At 44.4% G+C, this 20,604-nt stretch overlaps 1 protein-coding gene across 3 annotated transcripts in view; it reads right to left on the bottom strand.

The window, feature by feature from the left end:
- Positions 1-2,513: 2,513 nt before the first annotated feature.
- The window catches only part of SUPT5H (SPT5 homolog, DSIF elongation factor subunit), a 342,489-nt gene continuing 324,398 nt past the window's right edge, over positions 2,514-20,604 (bottom strand). For all 3 annotated transcript variants that reach the window (XM_069644283.1, XM_069644282.1, XM_069644284.1), the window contains one exon: positions 2,514-2,920. In XM_069644283.1, coding sequence (XP_069500384.1) covers positions 2,780-2,920 — 141 coding nt within the window. In that variant the 3' untranslated portion in view covers positions 2,514-2,779. The remainder of the gene's footprint in view (positions 2,921-20,604) is intronic.

Below are 20,604 nucleotides of genomic sequence, written 5' to 3'. Positions count from 1 at the left end.
GAGTGGTGCATTTTGAAGAGGATCAGAGGGAAAAATCAGGAAGAAATCAATAGGAAATTAATTTGGAACAGAAACTCATTTTCTTGACTAACAGCCATGTGACAGGGCTGAATGAGAATATTGAGTGGCATAATGTCAAATGAAAATCAATTTAAACAATCACCGGTTCTATAATGGCATGATGCAGAGTCTTGCACTTCCTATAGTTATTCCCTAGGATAACTTAAAATCATGTGATGATCAATTAGGGCAACCAATGTTGGTAATTAATCATGAATTTTCAGAACACTGTGGTACTCCATAATAGAGTCTGAAGTTATGTTGGAACTGTTTATGACAGTGCAGGATTTATCTTTGCAATACTGATATATCCCATGGGGCTCTGATGATGGTGGAAAACCAGTAGAATGTTGATTTAAGAAAACATTGTAAACATCATGATGTTCCTAGTTGGATGTGTTGAATTATATTTAATGAATGTACATGATATTTATGACACAAAGGGTGAAGAAGTAAAACAATGGTCTATTGTACAAAACGAATCATGGAAATTGAGATACAGGCCTGTACATTTGTTGTATACCAGCATGAGGAATTATGTGACCTGGTACTATAGATCCGTGGATGTTTCCATAGCGACTTAAATTAATTTTCTGGTTTTAGCGTTATGGGTTCCCTTTTCCGGGTTTTTCTGTCCAATTGCGGCAGCGTAGTGGTTTTGGACTACAGAGTGTAGATATGACGCCACGTCACCGCGTCATGTTGTACGCGATGACGTTAGTCACTATGAGGCGTCACGATGTACGCTGCATGGGTAACTAATTGAATTGCTGCCCCGATCTCATGTTAAATAAAATGATCCAAGGTGCGTTTCTTGTTTTGGGTCTTTTGACATGACCTCATAATATAGGTACTGGGCGTCAATTGACTAGCGACTTGGGTTGTAAGGCAAAGTCATTGCGTCAAGTTGGACGCGATGACGTCATTAAACTGCAACGAGACAAATCTGCCACGGGTACTTAAGGGCCATACAATTGGGGTTTGGTAGAAGCACAGATCCACGGACTGAAGTAATTCTATGGGAACGCTGTTCTGCCTATAGAGGTAAGCAAAGTATTAGAGCCTTGTTGGAGTATAGTTGACATTTTTTGTACTCCTTTTGCGAGTACAAGTAACTCCTGAGATAAACAATGATGGGTTTTTTGTTTATCACAGCCCCGACATTTGTTCTCTCTTGCAGACCTGATATTGGAATCCTTTTCACCTATTTAGCGGTTGATGACTTTTAGAGTAAACATGACTGGAAGAGTGGGTGTTTTTTGGTCCGGCTTAAATTCATGCAGGTGACCTATATTAAGGTAAGGTTACCAAGGTATATCTGCTAATATTTAGGTAGTTCAGATTTGCAAGAATACTGCCAAAGCTTTGTGTACTTTATTAAAACCGTAGGTGAGGAAAGATCTAGTAATCCACACATATTGGTTGGGATACAGTATCGGCCTTCTAAAAAGAACTCCTAAAAGAACTTAATAAGCTCCCCTGAAAGCGAGAAAATCCATCCTGTGGACAGGTGTGAGAATTACAGCCTCATACCTATTCTTGCTTGGTCTCTTTGGGTGTGAAGAGGAACATGTGTATTTACCAGGTATCTTGGGACATGACAAAAAAACAAAAAAAAAATGGAAAAACGATTTAAGGACTGAATTCAGATATAGGGGAACTCTATACCACTTGAAAGGTGACTAACAAGAATTATAATTGTTCATGAACTTGAATACATTCAGTGTTAAAAGTCTTTCTGCACATGTATATCAAGAAAGGTATATGTTGTTGTACCCTATAGGCGATTAGGGTTGGCTAGGTTGAGTTAAAGAACCAAAAATGCCCATGTAGTAATGTGTTTGTTTTGTATGTACCCTCATTTATAGGAACCAGGAGTGTAGAGGAAAGAATAAAAAAGCCTACAGAAAGCACAAGTCATACTTCTGCCCCTGAAGAATGTCCAGTTATTAACAACATCAAGGACTGAAACATATATAAGTTGGCCTATTTTGCACGCAGTAGAAAGCAGGAGAAATTAAGTTGCTATTGCGCACTATATCAAGCATATATGTACTTGATTCTGTGTAGTGGAGAAACTACTTTTTAACATTGTATTCTTTTATGTGGTGTATATGTGTTTTTTAACATTTTTTGATACTTGTGCGATGAATAAGTAAATGAATTAAAATATGTTTTTTTAGTGAATAGTTTGTAATTGGTATTTATTATTTGTACTCACAGCCCATATTGGTTGAGTGGCTGTCAGTAAGGTTCTGAATGTTTGAGGGTAACATGTTGTTTGAGTAATGATATATGTGTCCCTTCTTTTGGGTAAACATAAGGTGAAAATCAGAAAACATAGTTTTGATACCTTTGCTTACAGCTTCAGGATCACTTTCTGAAGAAAAGGGCAATTGTCCTCCATTGCCAACATGTTTAGGTGGATCCTTGAAAGGCCAGTAACTGACAGATGGCATAAGAAATGCTTTTATTGAAACATAAGATACACAGCAGAGGCATCCTCTCAATAGAGAACACCAGTGGATGTGCACGAGAGTCTTACACTACATCTTCATTATGAAGCGAAAGGAAATGCATCATGGTCTTTGCGGGCCAGTCACAAGTGCAGGATAAAAAACAAACAAAATACAACTGTCCAAAATATAGAACATCAGACATCTATCTGTACAAGGGTCTGGGGAGAGTGCCTGAGGATTAAAATGTCCTTTTCCTATTTTTATGCTTCCAGTTTGCCAAGGAACCTCAGGTTGAGGATCTTAAGCTGCTCATCGAGTTCCATCCTGACAATGCCATCCTCTCCATCAATACTTAGAAGCACTCCTGTAGCCTCTCGGTCCTCCCCCAAAATCACCTTCACCTGGAAAGAAAATTGAGAATCAGACCCACTTACTCACATGACAGTGACTGTAAAAGTAAGCAACTATGTTAGAAGAGGCTAGCTTATCTGACCAATCATTTCTCATTCTTCCTTATGGCTGATGCCAAACATGCACCCTTTCTAAAATCAGCTAAACCCTCTTGTACCCTTTCAATTTCAGATCTTTTACTTCTAGCTTCAACCTGCTATGATCCTTCCAAAACTGAAGAAATCTACTGCCAACCTTTCACCCAATACCAGTAAATAAACATATCTCCCAGTGAATGTTATTCATCCAGGTTAAGCAATCTGTATTTTAAAATGATTGATGCATGATGAACAAATTACTTGCCTCTTGCTAATGTTCTTTCTTATTGATTGTCCTCCCACAGATTCCTCTTCTTTGATATTCTATCTCTAGCGGTCTTCAAAAACGTATCTGCCACTAGGGGAAAGGGCCAGTGTGGCTCTGTCTTCTCTGCCTAGTGCTGATGTGTGCTCTACGCAGGAGAAGACACCAGTACACACTGAGCCAACACACCCCATGATCTCAGATCTGCACTTTCATCCTAGCACTCTGCAGCCAAGACCACAGAAGAATGAGGTGTATGAGCTATCCGCATTAGGACAGGTTGGGTGGGAAATGAGGAATCTGTGGGAGGAACAACCAATCAGAAGAACAAGTTACTTACCCCTGGTAATGTTCTTTTGATTGTATGTTCGCCCACGTATTCCTCATCTTCGATAATTCTCTTTAAGCAGCATAAACTGGATAAATAATTATCAAAGATGAGGAATACATGGGAGGACACAATCCATTTGAAATGGAGTGTTAGGGAGAATTTTCTTTTCTGTGCCACATTAGAGAACATCCAGCTCTTTTGCTGAACTCAGGGCTTTTTAATTTTTACTCCTGAGTGAGTGTGACCTTTTCTCACTCATGCGTTTTCCTGACTATGATTTTCTATGTTCCTTACTGTTTTCTGGAGTTTGGTAAACTTCCTAGGCATCTTCTTTTGCATTGCGACACATATCACCTTTTATGCAGTGCCACTGTTTAACTACATTTTCTTTGGTGAACTACTGTTCCCAAGAATAGTAAGATGAACCCTTTCTTACTTACCTTTACTTTATGGGTCCAGGACACACCACCCTACGTGGAGTGCTGGGGGTAACATTTTCGTTACCCTAACTCACTTGGAATGACTGGTGGCAGTGGTTTCTTTTTTACTACCTAATGACATGCATCTGCAGGCTGATACCTCAGCTGCAGTACTGCACTCAAGGCTGACCATTTTCTCAAAATGGCCCAGTCTTCTTTTTTCGCGATCGCTTGTTAGTTTCCTCTGGGCTTCTACTTGGTTGTTTGCATCAGGTTTGAATCCTTTGTGTGATTTGCCTTTGGTGGCTTCAGTGTGTCTGGAAAGGCAGGAAGAGAGGGGAGAGCCCCAAAACCTCCCGGTTTTTTGTCTCTAGGTGCGGCTGAGTGAATTGGCCGACTGGCTGTCCTGGAGGAAAGCCACCCTGCTGTGTGTTTGACAGCCAAGGGCTGCGGAACTTGCATAAAAAGAGGCTTTTGGGACTAAGAGCAGAGTCGACCACTGGAGGACAACATCTGAAGCAGAAGACGATAGAAGACGCCAGCAGCACCCACCTGAACCGCAAAGTGCCTGGTGAAGCTCTGCAGCTGTGCTGACCACGTTTTTGAATCGACCGTGAAGAACTGTAAAGGACTACTTCCTCCCTTATGCTGGTGGGGCCAACTATCCTCGAGACAACTCTATTTTGGCGCAACCCCCGACTTGCTGCGACTTTCCAAGGCTGCAGAATCCCATTACCTGGGGTACCTTGACCACCTGTGAGTGCATTGTCTTCCGAATCGGGCCAGATCTTCGTGACCATCCAGAGAACCCTATAGAAGCAGGAAATCTGCGTCCAGAGTCCCCCTCATCAGAGTCCAGGACCGAACGATCAATGAAATCCTAACCAGATCTTTTCGCTGTTCTTTGCCATTGAGAAAAGGGCGCCAAAACAACAAAGAGCTGCTGAATCTACGGAAATCCATTGATGCCGCGCCCCTCTCTCTCGTGCTGCTGTAGGAGCCCGCCAGACAGCCTCCCATTCGTCACCACGACCAAGGACCAGGAACAAGGGTCTACTGCATTGCATCCTGAAGGAATCCAGATGGATCAACTTCATTTCAAAGGTACTGTGGGGCTCGAGGTAAATTATCCTTTTGCCATTCGGGGTGCTTCCCATCTTTGGGAGTGCGATTTAACCCTACACTAAGTTGACCTCCACTTATCTGCATTGGCCTTACAGCTTGTGCTTTTTAAAGGTGACTCGTCTTAGGTTGCTGTGAGTTCTCTTTTGAACATTGACTATTTAAGAAAATTGTTCTAAGAAGAGCAATAGAACTTTGACTTTGTCCATTGACTTTGGCTGTCCTGGCTTCCTAAAGGCCTCCATCTGAACCTATTGGATTTGGCAGTGCGTGTTCCCTTACAGGTCTTAAACGTTGAACACTTTTTATGCTGGGATAAAAGACTGCCTGCATCCCTTTGGGAGAATCAAACTGTTCTTATAACCATTTAGTCTGTTGTGATCTAACACTAACCTTTCAGTCTTTAAATAACTCAATACCGCAAAAGTGATACTATATAAATGCTATACTGACCTCATGTGACGTCACCTCCGGGTGCTGGAACATGTGTAGCATATGAATGAATTACTCACCTGCTTTATTTTTCACTTTTTGAATTGAATCCTAACTTGGGATTAAGGTTACAGTAATTACTGCTTCTTAAAGAATGCTTTAAATTTCCCTGTGTATAAATAAATACATTATATTATAAGTATGTAAGTGTTTAATTGGATACCTATATTTACTGATTTCATTGTACAACTCTACAGCTCACATTACCCCTCTTAAGGTAAGCCTGGCTGCTCAGTCACACCACCAACTTGTGTAGTACAGGCCTATATTAAAAGGTGGGTTACCTAATACCAAGAGATACGTCTTGTGTAGTCCCACACCAGTTGGGCTGCACTAATTCTTACCCAACATGGAGGAAAGTAGACTCCATAGTAAAGATAAAACACATAGAACAGAGTTCCAAAAGTCAGAGCAAATAAGAATGAATGTTGGGGGAAAAAGACTCCCATCATTCAGGATAGAAAGTCAAAGGTCCAAAAGTACAGCAAAAAGTGCTGGGGGTCTCACTGGAAGAGGGGATGAAGCATACAAATTATACATCTCCCTAACATCACCTACAAAGAATCTGGACAATGTCCCGGAGGAAGCCCCGAGAGAGAGTATCTCATTAATCACCCACCCCATGACCGAGAGGCAAGTACTCAAGTCGGTGGTTTTGATGAACTGCTCCAGAAGCGGGAAACACCACATTAAGTATGAAACTTCTTTCCTTAGGTGCAGGATTCAGTAGCTAGGCAGGCGGTAGGCAGTACTAAGAATTGCACCTTGAGCCAGAAACACAGAAACCAAGGAAAGGAATAAAGGGTCTTCCTACAACATCAACCTACAAGTCTCAAGTGGAAAACTCAGCGAGGAAGTCTCCAGGAAGATTTGGGAACTTGCGAAGATGATGCCTGGTGGCTCATTGGACAAAAGATGAAGGCAGCACAGCAGCAAACAATCCCTGGATGGGGACAATGGCTGCAGCCACCTGTAGTGGTCCTAAACTAAAGATCTGGTAGGGTGCTGAAGTCACACGACCCTTCAGTACACCTTCAGCGATTCACAGCCAATCTGAAGATTCTGATGGGAAACTATGGGATGCGGCTGTAAACGGCTCAGAAAATGGTTCCACTGAGTCCCAGCAAATATGACTAAGACAGAAGGAGTCTCCAGGAAGCTCGGACTGGACTTCTAGAGGCAACATACCCACACCGGGATAAGCCAAAGCCAATGCACTGGGCAAGTTTCACCATGCAAGGGCTTTACATTCAGCAAAAACTGCAGGAAGTGTGTGAAGAACTCACCTCCAAGTTACAGAAACAAAGTAGCAAGAGAGAGATCCACTTCACTACTGGGGGCAGGGAGCAGAGGGACAGAAGACCAACAACACTAGGACTGCGACTTAGCCTTATAATCGACCCCACAGGAAGTGAGGCTTAGGAGGAGATGCAAGTAACAGCTTACTTGTAACCCTCTGAAGCACCGGGACAGCAAAGCAGGCCCCAGGTAAGTATTAGGGGCTGTACATTGTAAGAGAAGAAACTGGTGCAGCAGGATGGTCCCCAAGGAGAGGCAACCGCAGACCCCAGTTCAGGATTCTTGGACTTGGCGAATTAAGAAAAGAATTGGGGATGGATCTGATGTTTGCACTCAAGTAGTTGGATGCCCAGCAGAAGATCTTCGCAGCATTGGCTCTATGGGGCCTCTTTCAAGGCTCGCTTGAAGGATGGTTGTCGTGCGGTGGAGTTCACGCCCTTTCCCAGTCCTCATCTCGGCTTAGGGGGCTTTTTGTAGCAGGATCACAGCCAGCTCTGGCGGTCGCTGAAGTGGCTGCGGACGTCCTTCGGATCATCAGTTCCAGTGGTTGACTGAGTTTCTGCTCGAGGACCCTTGTCTTTTATGCAGGAAAACTGGCTGAGCTCAATAAACACCAGATATGTATTAATTCGAACTTGAGGGGTGGCTGTCTAATGGGGACAGCCAGCCTCCCACCATGAACTGGTTCTAGGCAGTCACACTTCAGGACAAAGACCAGGGGAGTTTTGGTCACCTCCCGCACTTCCTGTCCTTTCAGGAACTGAGAGAGCCTTGGTGGGCTTTCCAAGGGAAGCCTGCCAAAGATAAAAGACCCATCAAGACCGCCACTGCCCAGGCAAGTATAAGAAGGCTCAAGAAAGACCAAGTGTTGGCAAGATTGTGTGCAGTACCCTTTGGGAGATTACAGCAACCTTGACCACCTGGCAATAGGAACCCAACCTTTAGTATAGGTCTGTACTACACAGGTTGGTAGTGTGGCTGAGCAGCCAGGTTTATCTCAAGAGGGGTCAATGTGAGCAGTGGAGTGGTTACAGAGATTCACAGTGACAACTATTCAAATAAATACTTACACTCAAGGTGATTAAACAATTATTAATTTAACGGTCAGTTATATAAGCCTTCCTCAGAAGGGAGCAAAACATGTAACACTTTAAAATACACTTCAAAACACACTCTGTTTCTCTAAATCAGATGATACCCATTGAGGATGGCACACAGACTTCCTACACCCTCAGGTGACAAATAGCTAGGACACCGATTTATCACTGGTACATTTAGAGCAATACTGAGTTTGGTGCAAAGGTTAGATAAGGGATTAAAACAAAGGTTAACAAATAATTCATGAACTAGTAAGTACTTTGTCAACCCTCCAATGCAAAGTAAATTAACCCTTTCCTCAGGGAAAGGTAAAGACAAAGTCAGAGGTAAGAAGAGGCTCGGATCCAGGACAGCCAATGTTAGTTGAGCAAAGTCTAGGGGTGCTGAAGATCTTCTTTGTAGGTAAGTAAAAGTCTTGCACAATATTTTTAGAAAGGTTTGTAGAAATAAGATCACTTGAAGGGCCACAAGCTGGGAGGCTTGTGAGGGGCAAAGTTGCAAGCAACTCTACAAGGTTAACCAAGGCCAGTCAACTGATAACAAGGCTACACCACAAGAGGCAAGTTCTTAGACTTTACAGTACCTTTGGTTAGAAGAAATGATTCCAGCTGGCTTCTGTTCCTGTACAGCTCTGCAGATCCTTGTGTTCCTGTGCCTCAGCTGTGGGGACAAGAGGGAGGATGTCTGGGGACTCCTGCACTGCAATGGGAAGGTTGGCGGCAGCAATGGGCATCAATTCAGCGCAACACTCTGGTTCTCGGATACCACTTCAGACTTTCCTCGCATCTGGGGTCCAGCACTCTGTTGAGGTGGCTCAGGCTTGGTCAGTCCTGCCTCTGGGCAGTCCGGAGGATCTTCCTGGTGCTCGGGTTAGACTTAAAAGCGATCCACTCGATTTGGTGTTCCTCTGGCTGGCACTTAAGTTCCAGCAGCAGTGGAAGTACAGCCAGCTCCGATAAGATGTCCAAACGAGTACACTTTTGAGTTGATTGGTCCCACCAACTCAAGGGAAGAAGTCGTCCTTGCAGGGCTTCTCTAGCTAAAACGAATTTGGAGCTTCAGCACAGCAGCAGGGTTTCACCGGGCAAACCAACGGTCCAGGACCTGCAGCAGGCGTGTCTTCCAAGTTCTTCTTCGGATTCCTTCGTCCAGTGGTCGACTCTGCTTCCAAGCCAAAACGCCTCGCCTTTTATGCAGGTTTCTCCCATTCATTCCAGCCTAGCTATCAATCAAACAGCAGGGTGGCTGTCCTCCAAGGACAACCAGCCGGCCAATCACCTTTGGGTGCATTCCTGTAACCAAGGGGATTAAGCACAGGGAGTTTCGGGCTCCTCCCTCGCTTCCTGCCCCTGCCAGACATACTGGAGCCAGAGGTGGGCTTCACTCGTGAATCACGCCAAAGACAAAACAAACAAAGGGACCAAACCTGATTTGGAGAGCAGAAAAAGAAGGACCTTTCCAACAAGAAATGGCGAAAAAAGAAGACCGGGGCCATTTTGACAAAATGGGAACCCATGGTTGTCTTAATGCAGCTGCAATTGCAGCCCGTGATAAAAACACACAATGGTAGTAAAAAGTAAACCACTGCCACCAGCCATTAATTGTAGAACGGTAACATAAAATTGTTACATGAGAAACTGGACAAAGGGGATACTAAGTCACCCCTCCAGCACCCTATGGTAAGATGGTGTGAGCTGGGTCTAGAAAGTTACAAAATTTAAGTAAAGTCAATTTCACTTTACTGCTCTTGGAAACAGTAGTTTCACCAAGAGAAGGTATTTAAACCTCTGGGAAATTAAGATACTTCCCTGTGCCACTGCACTGAAGGTGCTGTGTGTCACAATCCAAAGATGATTCCTATGGAGTTTGTCAGACTCCAAAGTCAAAGGAAACACAGAGACCAAATCACAGAAAAATACACAAGAGTGTGGGAACGGGGTCTCGCTCTCTCTGGGTTGGAGAAAAAGAGTCCTAAAGTCCAGCAAAAAGAGCTGGGGGTATCTAAGGTAGAGAGGAATTAGCACATTTATGAGAATTCTCCACAATACCAAGTCATCAAGAACAGGGCTTAGAAAAGTACAGCTACAAATGCAGTGCTTTAAGCGGGCCGGGGCCTGCTGGGGCCGGGCCCCGGCAGTCTCCAAAAAGTGGGGCTGAGCCGGGGCCCTGCAGGGGCCCCGTCCCACCGCACGCAACATTGGCGAGATGCATTAACCCGGCGCGACGGGAGATGCGTCTGCCATGAAGTCAGGCTAGCTGACAGAAGTCGCAGCCAACCACAGCGATGCTGTGCCTGGCTGCCACTTCTGTCAGTCTTAGTAACTGCCTCTGGTGACCCCTCTCATGAGGGGTCACCAGAGGCAGTTACTGTCCCTTTGTTTCCCCAGGTCGCCGCAGCATCTTTAACCCTCGGCGAACCTGGGGATTCCTCGAATTTTTCGAGGTTTATGAAAGATGGCTTGAAAAGTACACAATTCAAAGCGATCTTTTATAAACCCAAAATGTTATTTTTTTTTTAAATGGCCTGAAAACTAGGCAAACCGTAAGGTATTCACACAAACATATATAAATGTTCTATATTTGTGTGCGTACCTTACTATGGTTTGTGTACTATGCAAGCCATCTTTTCTGAACATAGAAATATGTAACATAGGGGTAAATGTGGGCTGTAGAGCTGTACAAATAAAATCCGTAAATACAAGTAACCAAGTAACACTTACACTCAAGGTTTTTGTTATAAATAGTTATTTATGTAACATCAATTTTTAAATAAGCATTCTTTAAAAAAGCAATTTGTTGTAACAAAGTAAATAGACTTTAAAATTACTTTTCAGAATCAAAACAAGGAGTGGGTAATCTTTGGATATGCTTCTTACACAATTCCTACACCCTGAGGTGACTTCAGTTACAAGGACAGTAATGGCATTTATATATCAGACTAGTAAACTTTGCAGATTCAGAGGATGTGGACAGGAAAAGGTTAGGGAAGTAAAAAGGTTAGAATAAAAAGGTTAGAACAGTTTCTCTGTTTATGTGAGGACAACTTAGTCATCCAATGAAATTTAGATTAGCCTTTCCCAGCAGTACCAGTACCCAACAAGCTACCACCTATGAGGGACAAATATCAAGAAGTCTTCAGGGAACCGGGACAGCCACAAAGTCATTTGGGACACAGTCAATGGATCTTAGATCGAAGACTTGCACAAAGTTAGAGAGCTTCAGTAAAATCACTGTAGGATCACAAGCTGTAAACTTGTGAGAAAGGAGTTGGATTCAACTCGAAAAGAAGGTAAGTCGATGCAATTCCCAAGTGAGAAAAGTACGGCTACAGGACCCCAGCCCTAAACAGTATCTCTGGTTAGAAGAGTGGTCCAGCTGGATTTTGTCTTGCAACAACAGTGCAGACCCTGGTTCTGCAAGAGGGAACAAGAGGGAGGATGTCTGGGGGGCTCCTGCAGTGGTAATTGAGAGGTCATCGTCAGCTACAGGCTCTATTTGGTTCAGCAGCACTTAGGGGTTTCAGCGCTTCGCAAACAGCACTGATGCAGATCACGGACGCCGGTTGGACATCTAGTGGTAACCGCAGAGTATTGCATCTGGTCTTTCGAGGATCGAAAGGGGACGGCAAAATGGGCGTGCTTGTAACACTATCCCTAACGTGACGTGTAATGCACCCAAAATCCCTCAAGCGTCAAGGTCCCTCTGGTTGTGTTTTTTCTGCAGTGAGGGAGCCTTATGACTATCACGAGTGAGTAGAGATATAGAGAAAGTAGTAGTAAGATGTCCATGTTCCTTCCATCCGAGCAGGGAGGAAGGGTGGGCGCATAGGAATTTAAGCAGATACAATCATCAGAAATGCTATTACGGTAAGTAATGCATGTCTTCTGATGCTTGTGAATCTGCTTAGAATCACATGCTGTGCATTGACTAGCGAGCAGTACCCATAGTTGGTGGTGGGATGTGAGAAGGAACAGTAGTAAATGGATGTCTTGGTACCGCTTGTCCCACCTGAGAATCGGACCTAGAGTGAGTATCTAGGCAGTAGTGTTTTGTAAAAGTGTGTACAGATCTCCAGGTTGCCGCTTTGCAAATGGACTTGAGATGAACATTTGAAATGAATGCTATGGAAGCCCCAGTCCCTCGAGTAGAGTAGGCTTGAAGGGCAGATCTCTCTTGGCAAGAGTGTAGCAGTGTGAGATGCAATTTACAATCCACTTTGAGATGGCTGATTTAGAGACAGGGTCCCCTTCTCTACCAGCCGCCAAAGAAAATAAAAAAAATGGTTTGTTTTCCTTAGTGGTTTAGTCTTTTCCAGATAATATATGACTGCCCTGTGCACATCAAGTGTGTGTAGACTTTTTTCTGCCACCTTAGTGGGGTTCTGGAAGAATGTGGGTAGTTCCATTTATTGGTTCACATGGAACTTTGAAATGAATTTATGCGCAAACCAACTTGTCTTTGTGAATTGTGACAAATCAGTCATGAACTGAAAGGGCCCGTTTTTCACTAACTCTTCATATTGAAGTGACTGCCACTAGGGAGGCAGTCTTGTGAGTGCTTTAAGGCAAACCTTATGCATAGGTTGAAAGGGAGATTCCATAAGTCTAGTTAATACCACATTTAGGACCCATCCCGGAGCTTGGTTTGAAATAGGGGTATGAAGTCTTTTAAGCCCTTCCATAAAAGCCTTGATCACTGGGATCTTCCACCACGACACCTTTTTCTGGGATGTAGTGTAAGCTGCAGCTTGGTGGACCTTTCGGGAATTAAAAACCAGACCCGAGTCAAGTAGGTGAATCAGGTATAAGACAACGTGTGTTGGTGAGCAGTCTATGGGATTGATGCTCTTGGAATTGCACCAGATAAAGCGTTTCCATTTATTGGAGTAGCAATGTCTGATGTTAGGCTTTCTTGCTTCTCTAAGTATGTCCATGCATCTCTGAGGAAGTTGGAAAGTCTGTGGGCATGGATGGAGTGTATCCCCCCTGTCTTGTGATAGCACGTTGTATGGGCAGGGTAGTTTCATTGGAGGAGAGATGGACATCGCCATCGGATGGTAGAACCAGGGTTGGCAGGGCCAAAATGGGGCCATCAGAATTATTTGACTGGTTCCTGGTGCATCTTGTGCACCATCTTGTTGAGTAGGGGAGTCGGGGGGTGGGGGCGGGAAGCGTAGACAAATTTCCCTGACCATGTTATCCAGAGACCGTTTCCCTTGGAGCAGTTCTGGGGGTACCTGGAGGCATAATCTGGGCATTTCGTGTTCTCTAGAGTTGCGAACAAGTCGATCTCTGGGAAGCCCCATTCTGCGAAAACGTTGGAGACGAGGTCTTTGTGTAATCGCCATTTGTACTCTGTGGGTAGTGGGAAGTCTCTGCTGAGCACGTCTGCCAGAAGATGGAGTTCCCCTGGAACGTGTTGGCACAGGAGGAACATCTTGCGTTTGAGAGCCCACTTCCATATGTTCTGGGACAGTTTGGATAGCCCTGGAGTGTTTGTTCAGGTAATACATGGCCGTGGTGCTGCCCGTGAGGACTAGTACCGTTTTACCGTGAAGTTGTGTTTGAAAAGCCTTCAGGGCTTTGAACACTGCTAACAACTAACAGGTTTATGTGGGTGGATGCTACTACTGGGGCCCAAACGCTGTACGCCGTGTGATGAAGGAGGTGAGCCCCCCCCCCCGTGAGGGATGCGTCTGTGGTGAGAGCGGCTTCTACTGCAGGGGTGGTAAAGGTTTTTCCCTGTAAGAGGTTTTCCTTCAACCACCACTGCAGAGAGAGAATGAGGGCTGCCGAGACAACCACTAGATCTTCCCATTGTCCGCTGGCCTAACACCATTGGCTGTTGAGCCACTCTTGCATCGGGCGCATGTGCAAACGTGCGTGTGAGACTAAGTAAATGCAGGAGGCCATCATCCCTAACAGTTGCTTGGCTTCGCGTACAGTCACCTTGCGATTGGCTACGTAGTGAGGGATCTGGAACAGCATGTTCTGAACCCTCTCGTTGGAGGGGAAGACAGGGCCATCTTCTGTCTGAATTAGGGCCCCAGAAATTGTTTGACTTGGCTGGGGTCTAGACTGGACTTTTTCTCCTTGATTGAGAAGCCCAGACTGAAGCGTAGATCTACCGCCTTTTGGGTGTGCATGTTCCGTACGAATCCCCCGTTATTAGCCAGCCGTCGAGGTAAGGATAGACTGGAATGGACTGCCTGTGCAGGTAAGCCGCTACTATCACCAGCACCTTTGTAAATACCCTTGAGGCTGAGGCAATGCCGAAGGGAAGAACCTTGAACTGATTGTGTTTGTCCTCCATCATGAACCCTAGGTACTTTGTGCGCTGGCAGCATTGAAATATGAAAGTATCCATCTTTCATGTCCAATGTTGCCATGTAATCCCCCTGTATTAGCAGAGGAATTACTTCCTGCAATGTAGTCATTCTGAACTTTTGAGGCTTGACAAACGTGTTCGCTGGGCGCAAGTCTAGCACAGGGCGCATGGTGATATCCTTTTTGGGTACACTGAATAAATACCCTTGTTTACCTGTAGAATGGGGACGAACTCTATCACACCCTTTTCTTGTAGGATCTCCACCTCTTGCAGCAGGATCTTCAGGTGTTCTGGCGATAAGCGTCTGGATGTTGGTGGTTGGTATCGAGGTGGTCGGCTGACCTCTATACAGTAACCGTGGGTGACTGTCTTGAGCACCCACTGGTCTGTGGTGATTCCCTCCCATGCGTGAAAGAAGGATGTTATTCGTCCATGGACCGTGGAGGCAGGGGAGGGGACTAAGACCGGTGAGTCATTTTTGAGCTGAGGCCGGGGAGCCTCTGGGGGAGGGGGGAGTTTCTACCCCTTCCATTGCCACGGCACTGCCCTCTTTGCTGGAATAGTCCCCGTGGCAGTTGCCCCTTGTCCGGAGAACCAAGATGTATTTCCTGTTATGTATTGATTATTGTGGGAAAGTGGGAAGGATTGTCCCCGAAAGGAGCGGCGAGAGCTGCCCCTTCGCTGCTGGTACGGTCTTTGTGTAATTCGGTTCAGAGACTTTAAGGTTTCATGTTTCTTTTCAGCTGTCTCCAAAGCCTCATCTACTGCCTTTCCGAACAGGTTAGTGTCTTCAACAGGCTTGTTAATAAGGGATGCCGGTGTATCTGGCTTAAAACCCAAATGTTTCAACCATGTGTGCGTTTTAAGCACGGTGCCTTGGGCCAGTGTTCGCCCCGCTGTTTCCGCAGCATCCAGGGTATTCTTGAGGATGTTGTGATTGTCCTGCCTCCCCTCCAAAACAACCACCCGAAGGCGTGATCGTGTCGGCTCTGGGACTTCTTGAGGGCCCTCCAGGAGCAAATTTCATTGGACATCGCTATAACTAGCCAGCAATGTGGTGATGTTAGCCATCGTTGTAATGCGCTTACAGTCAGGCAAAATTTGGGGCAGTACCCTTTGTGTGCACTACAACAACCTTGACCTCCTGGTAATAGGTACCCAACCTTTGGTATAAGTCTGTACTACACAGGTTGGTAGTGGGGCTGAACAGCCAGGCTCATCTCAAGAGGGGTCAATGTGAGCAGTAGGGTGGTTACACAGAGATTCACAGTGACAAGTATCCAAATAAACACATACTCAAGGTTTCTTGATTAAACAATTATTAATTTAACAGTCAGTTTGAATAAGCTTTCTTGGGAAGGGGAAATATAATAACAAACAAATGCACTTCAAAATACACACTCTTAGTTTCTCTAAATCAGCAAGTACCCATTGGGGATGGCACACAGACACTTCCTACACCCTCAGGTGACAAATAGCTAGGACACTGTAGACATTCATGTATCACTGGTACATTTAGAGGAATACTGAGATGAGTGTTAAAGTAAATAGGTTTTCAGAATAAAACAAGAATTAATGCAAATATTCTGAAGCAGATAAGTACTTTTGAACCCCCAAATGCAAAGTGAATTAACCTTTTCCTGGGGGGAAGGTAAAACACAAGCAGGGGAGAGAAGAGTCATTCAGGGAGCGTTTTTCCTTATGTGGTGTGTGTGTCCCCGTCGCGGGGTGTTGTCTCCCCATAGCAGAAATGGTGGCCTGCCGGCCAGGGACAGCTACTTTAAAACTTTGCTGTTCCGCAGAGAGATCAATTGCCTGTGCATCGGAGCCATGGCTGTTGCCTACATCCTCGTCACTCGAGGCGCCTGCGCCAACGGGAGAGCTACTCTTGGCGTAGGCTGCCCACCGCCTCGCCCGATATCTGGCCCTATAATAGAGTATTATTGCACTTACTGTCTGTTAGGGAGATTTAGCATCCTCATGCTTCATCCCCTCTCCTAGTGAGACCCCCAGCACTTCTTGATAGACTTCTGGGCCTTTTTTTTCCTTTCAAACATGAATGAGCGGGCCCTTTCCACTCCTTCATTTCTGTGGGCTCTGTCTTTTGGAACTCTATTCTTTGTATCCTACCTGCACTATGGAGTCTGTCTGCTCCATAGCTCTTAAAGGCATCTGTCTTTTACAACTGCAGCACAAGGCTTCCTATGGCCAGTGTTGCTGGGGACACTTGGGGTCCTCCTTTAAGATTCTTTCTCTATAGCCTCAAGTAACTACACTGCTTAGGGACAGAGAGATACTTAGTATCTCTCACAAAACGCTATAGTCCGAGAGATTGGCACACATCACCTTCAGTGGAGTGCTGTTGGAAAGGGGGCAGACCCCCCCCCTTCCCCAGTCGCTTTAAAGTAAGGCAAGATGCATGTCGCTTTAAAGTAAGGCAAGATGCATTCAGAGCAATGAGGAGCCATGGGGGTGGGTGGACAGTGAGACCCCATGATAATATAACCAATTATAGTGTAACCATATGGTGTGGCCAAAGGCGCAGCAGCATTCCTATTTTGCGTGGATATTAATAATCATAGGTAGAAGAGAAGACTTGTGCTGTAAATGAGGCATTACATGCACTAGGCCCAAATCCATGAGGCCGCAGTAATCTCCAGTCATGCCTGTGCTTGCATGAGGACAGTTCACACCACCACCTGCCACACCGTCTATTCAATATTCTTAAAAGTGTTGCTAAGATGTGTCTTTCACCCAAGATGAATGTGCCCTACAAGGACACAATCAGAGACCGGCACCTGGTGTGCATGTTCTCACGTTGGCCAAAACATGACCCAGCCTATTCCAGAGTGACCATGAGTTATAGCCCATACAACTGACTAAACCTTAACATCCCCGAATTACATGACACCAGGTGCCCTTTGACCACCAACCTCAAAGTAACAAGTCCTGAAATGTTCAAAGAGGATGGACAGGGCGTATCTTTGAAGCGACAATCGTGTGATTTGTATTGAAAGGTGCTGGGAGGGATACATTATAGTTCAAAACGAGGGCAGGACCTTAGAGCCGAATGGCGCGGAGGGAGGGAGATGTGTGGGTGAAGGTTAGAGTGCCCCAGAACCTCCTGTGTGCCCCTCTTAAGGCCTGCCAAGTGCACACTATGAGTGATAAACAAGCTGTATAGTAGGAGTATAATTGATTTGTTTTCTGACCTGAGCCCTGCAGCACTCACATGATGGAAGACGGACAGACTGGGATGGGACTAATAAACTGCCATCCGATATGGATAAAGGCAGTACCTGTATAGGGTCCATTCAATCAGCCACACAGGTTTTTTATGAATGTTGTTGTGTCATTATGACGCTGTGTACCTTTAAAAGTTTCTGCTTGTACCTCTTTCGGCAGCACATTCTTAGCAGTTCTTTGCGGTTGCTCATCTGCGTGTGAGATTAAACTTGTTATCCTGACCAGATCGACTTGGGCCTTTCTAACCTAGAAGGTTGTATTCTCTCCGATATGAGCCTTCAGGGGCATTCCTTCAATTGGTGACCCCATGTTTGGGAGATATCTCAGAAATGTGCTAATTCCCTCTAACTTAGAGACCCCTGGATTTTGAGGACTTAATTATTTAACCTGGAGAGGGTGAGACCCTTTTTCCCACTCTCTCATGTGTTTTAATGTGATTTTGTACACTGTTTCTTTTGGTTGTGGAGTCTGACAAACTCCATAGGCATCATATCATCATCTTTTACATTGTGTCACACAGCACCTTCAGTGCAGTGACACAGGAAGTCTTTCAGATTTCCCAAAGGTTTAAATACCTTCTCTGGGATAAAGTACTGTTTCCTAGAGCAGTAAAGTGAAATTGACTTCACTTACATTTGTAACTTTCTAAACCCAGCACACACCATCTTACAATAGGGTGCTGGAGTGGTTACCTAGAATCCCCTTTGTCTAGCTTCTCATGTAACATTTGCATGTTACCCTTCCCTCACTGAAAGGCTGGTGGCAGTGGTTTACTTTTTACTACCATCATTATTATTTTTTTATTAATGAAACTTCAGTTTAACAATTTTAAAGAAATTAATAAAGTTAAACTTTTGTTACAAACAGACAGGTTCCAAAACAAGGAAGAGAGAGAGAAAAAGAAAAACATCTCGGGGCTGTTGTTTTCGGACCAAGTTGTGCATATAGTTTCGGATTACATTTCTCTGATTTAAACGAAAGCTTTCATCAGGATCATATCCATGTAATCGACTACTGCACGTCATTTGTGTTGTGACCTGAAATCACATACGGCCACCAAGCTTCCATGTCGTTATTTTGGGGGCAAATCTCCCAAGATGAAGAGTGCGCTGGTTACTAGTGTCGGGGCAAGCTGTTATCAAATGTTGTATTGATTCAGTTGCGAGCCCACATTAACGACATAAGTTGCCTTTCACTTCTTTATTCCGTCTTTGCCAAAACATTTCTTTGGTGTTCAAAGCATTCAGTCTTAACCTCAGGAACTGGTCTCGATGATGGCGTGACAGACAATTTAGTAGATATCTGCATTGGACAATTCACTTATGTTCTGTTCCCGACTTCAGGGTGGACTCTAATTTTTCACGTTGTTCTAGATTTATTATCCAACGCCAGGTCTCAAACTTTTTCTTGGCAAGTTGCGGATGTTTAATCAAGTCAGATTTCTTTATGTCGGCAGCTAACAGGATTCCTTCTAGAAGACATTTCCAGTCTCCCAGCAAACTACGCCGTTCACTATCAGATTTTGTTGTGAATATTTCATATGCCGGAATTGAGGGACTCAAACACATTTTTCGTAAAATAGCCAATGATTTCCATATTAATTCGAGAGTACAAAGAATTTAAAGATAATTCATATCTTAAAGCTGTCATTGAGATGTATGATGGTAGATTTAGCATCATGCCAGACTTGACCTAATCTTTGCCAATGATTAACTTGGATATTCCAACTAGCTTTGGCACCAAAGGTAATGGCGCAATGACCGTTTGCAAGTAAAATGTCAAAACCAGGGCTATTGAAAATTTCCCATAGTCTTTATATATTTTTGCTACTTGTATGCTGAATTTCGTCATTCGATTTGTTAAATCTTGCCTCCAGTGATGTTCACTTAGTGAGTTGTTGAATGTAATTCTAAAATATCTAATGGAATTGACTATGCTTAATGTTTCATCAGCAATTGTCCACCTGAAAGCTTTATCCTTCTTGGTGCCAGGTGGCCCAATAGTCATTTTAGTTTTCTCTGTATTTATTTCCAGGTCGTTGTGATTCAAGTACTCATGTAATCTGTTTAATGATCGTTGTAGTCCAATCTGAGTACAGTCGAGCAACACGAGATGATCATCAGCGTACGTTATGCATTTAATCGGAACGGTGTTGAGTTTTGGAGGAAAGCATCGTACTTGGTCTAGGTTCGTTGGTAGATCGGATATGAACAACAAACAATTCGGCAACTAAAGAGCAGCCCTGTTTTACTCCCTTATCAGTATGCATTTTGTCTGAAAGTTCACCCTCATTGTTCAATTTTACTCGAATTGATGTATGCGTGTGAAGTGCTTTCACTGCTTCGAGTATGTTTAAAGGGCTATTCCAGTTCAGTAATTTCTGCCAAAGCATTCCACGATTGACTATCAAACGCCTGGCGCATGTCAATAAAGGCCAGATACATTTTTTTCTTTGCATTTAAGGCTTCAAATCTAATATGTTCAAGATCAAGAGGTTTACTTCTACTCCCACTCCCTCCGTGAAGCCAGTTTGGCGAATATCAAGAATCTTGGTACAGCGGGCCCATGAGGCTAGCTTCTGCCTCAAAAAAGAGCCACAAATCTTCCCGATGGTGTCCAGAAGAGCAATCGGGCGATAGTTCAACGGATCAGCCCGATTGCCTTTCTTGTAAATGGGAACAACTATGGCCTCCCGCCAAGATTCAGGGATCTGCCTTGTAGATGAGAGTAGCCTAAACAAAACCTTGATGAATTCGGCCCATTCATTTATATGCTTTTTTAACATCACATTTGTGATTTGATCCGGGCCAGCAGCACGTGAGTTCTTCAATCCCTGAATGGCTCTTTCAATATCCATTAAGTTGATTTTGACATTCCAGATAAGACCATTGTTCATTTTTATAGATGGTTCTGAGAAAGGTTTTCCTGTAGATTTGGGCAAAATACAACTCCCATACGGCACCAGCAATTTCATTTGAGATGAAAGATGAACATCTAG

Source organism: Ambystoma mexicanum, chromosome 2p (assembly GCF_040938575.1).
Source record: "Ambystoma mexicanum isolate Mex_15411 chromosome 2p, UKY_AmexF1_1, whole genome shotgun sequence".
Taxonomy (NCBI): domain Eukaryota; kingdom Metazoa; phylum Chordata; class Amphibia; order Caudata; family Ambystomatidae; genus Ambystoma; species Ambystoma mexicanum.
The sequence above is the reverse complement of the archived record's forward strand: the minus strand, read 5'-3'. Positions and strand labels throughout refer to the sequence as shown.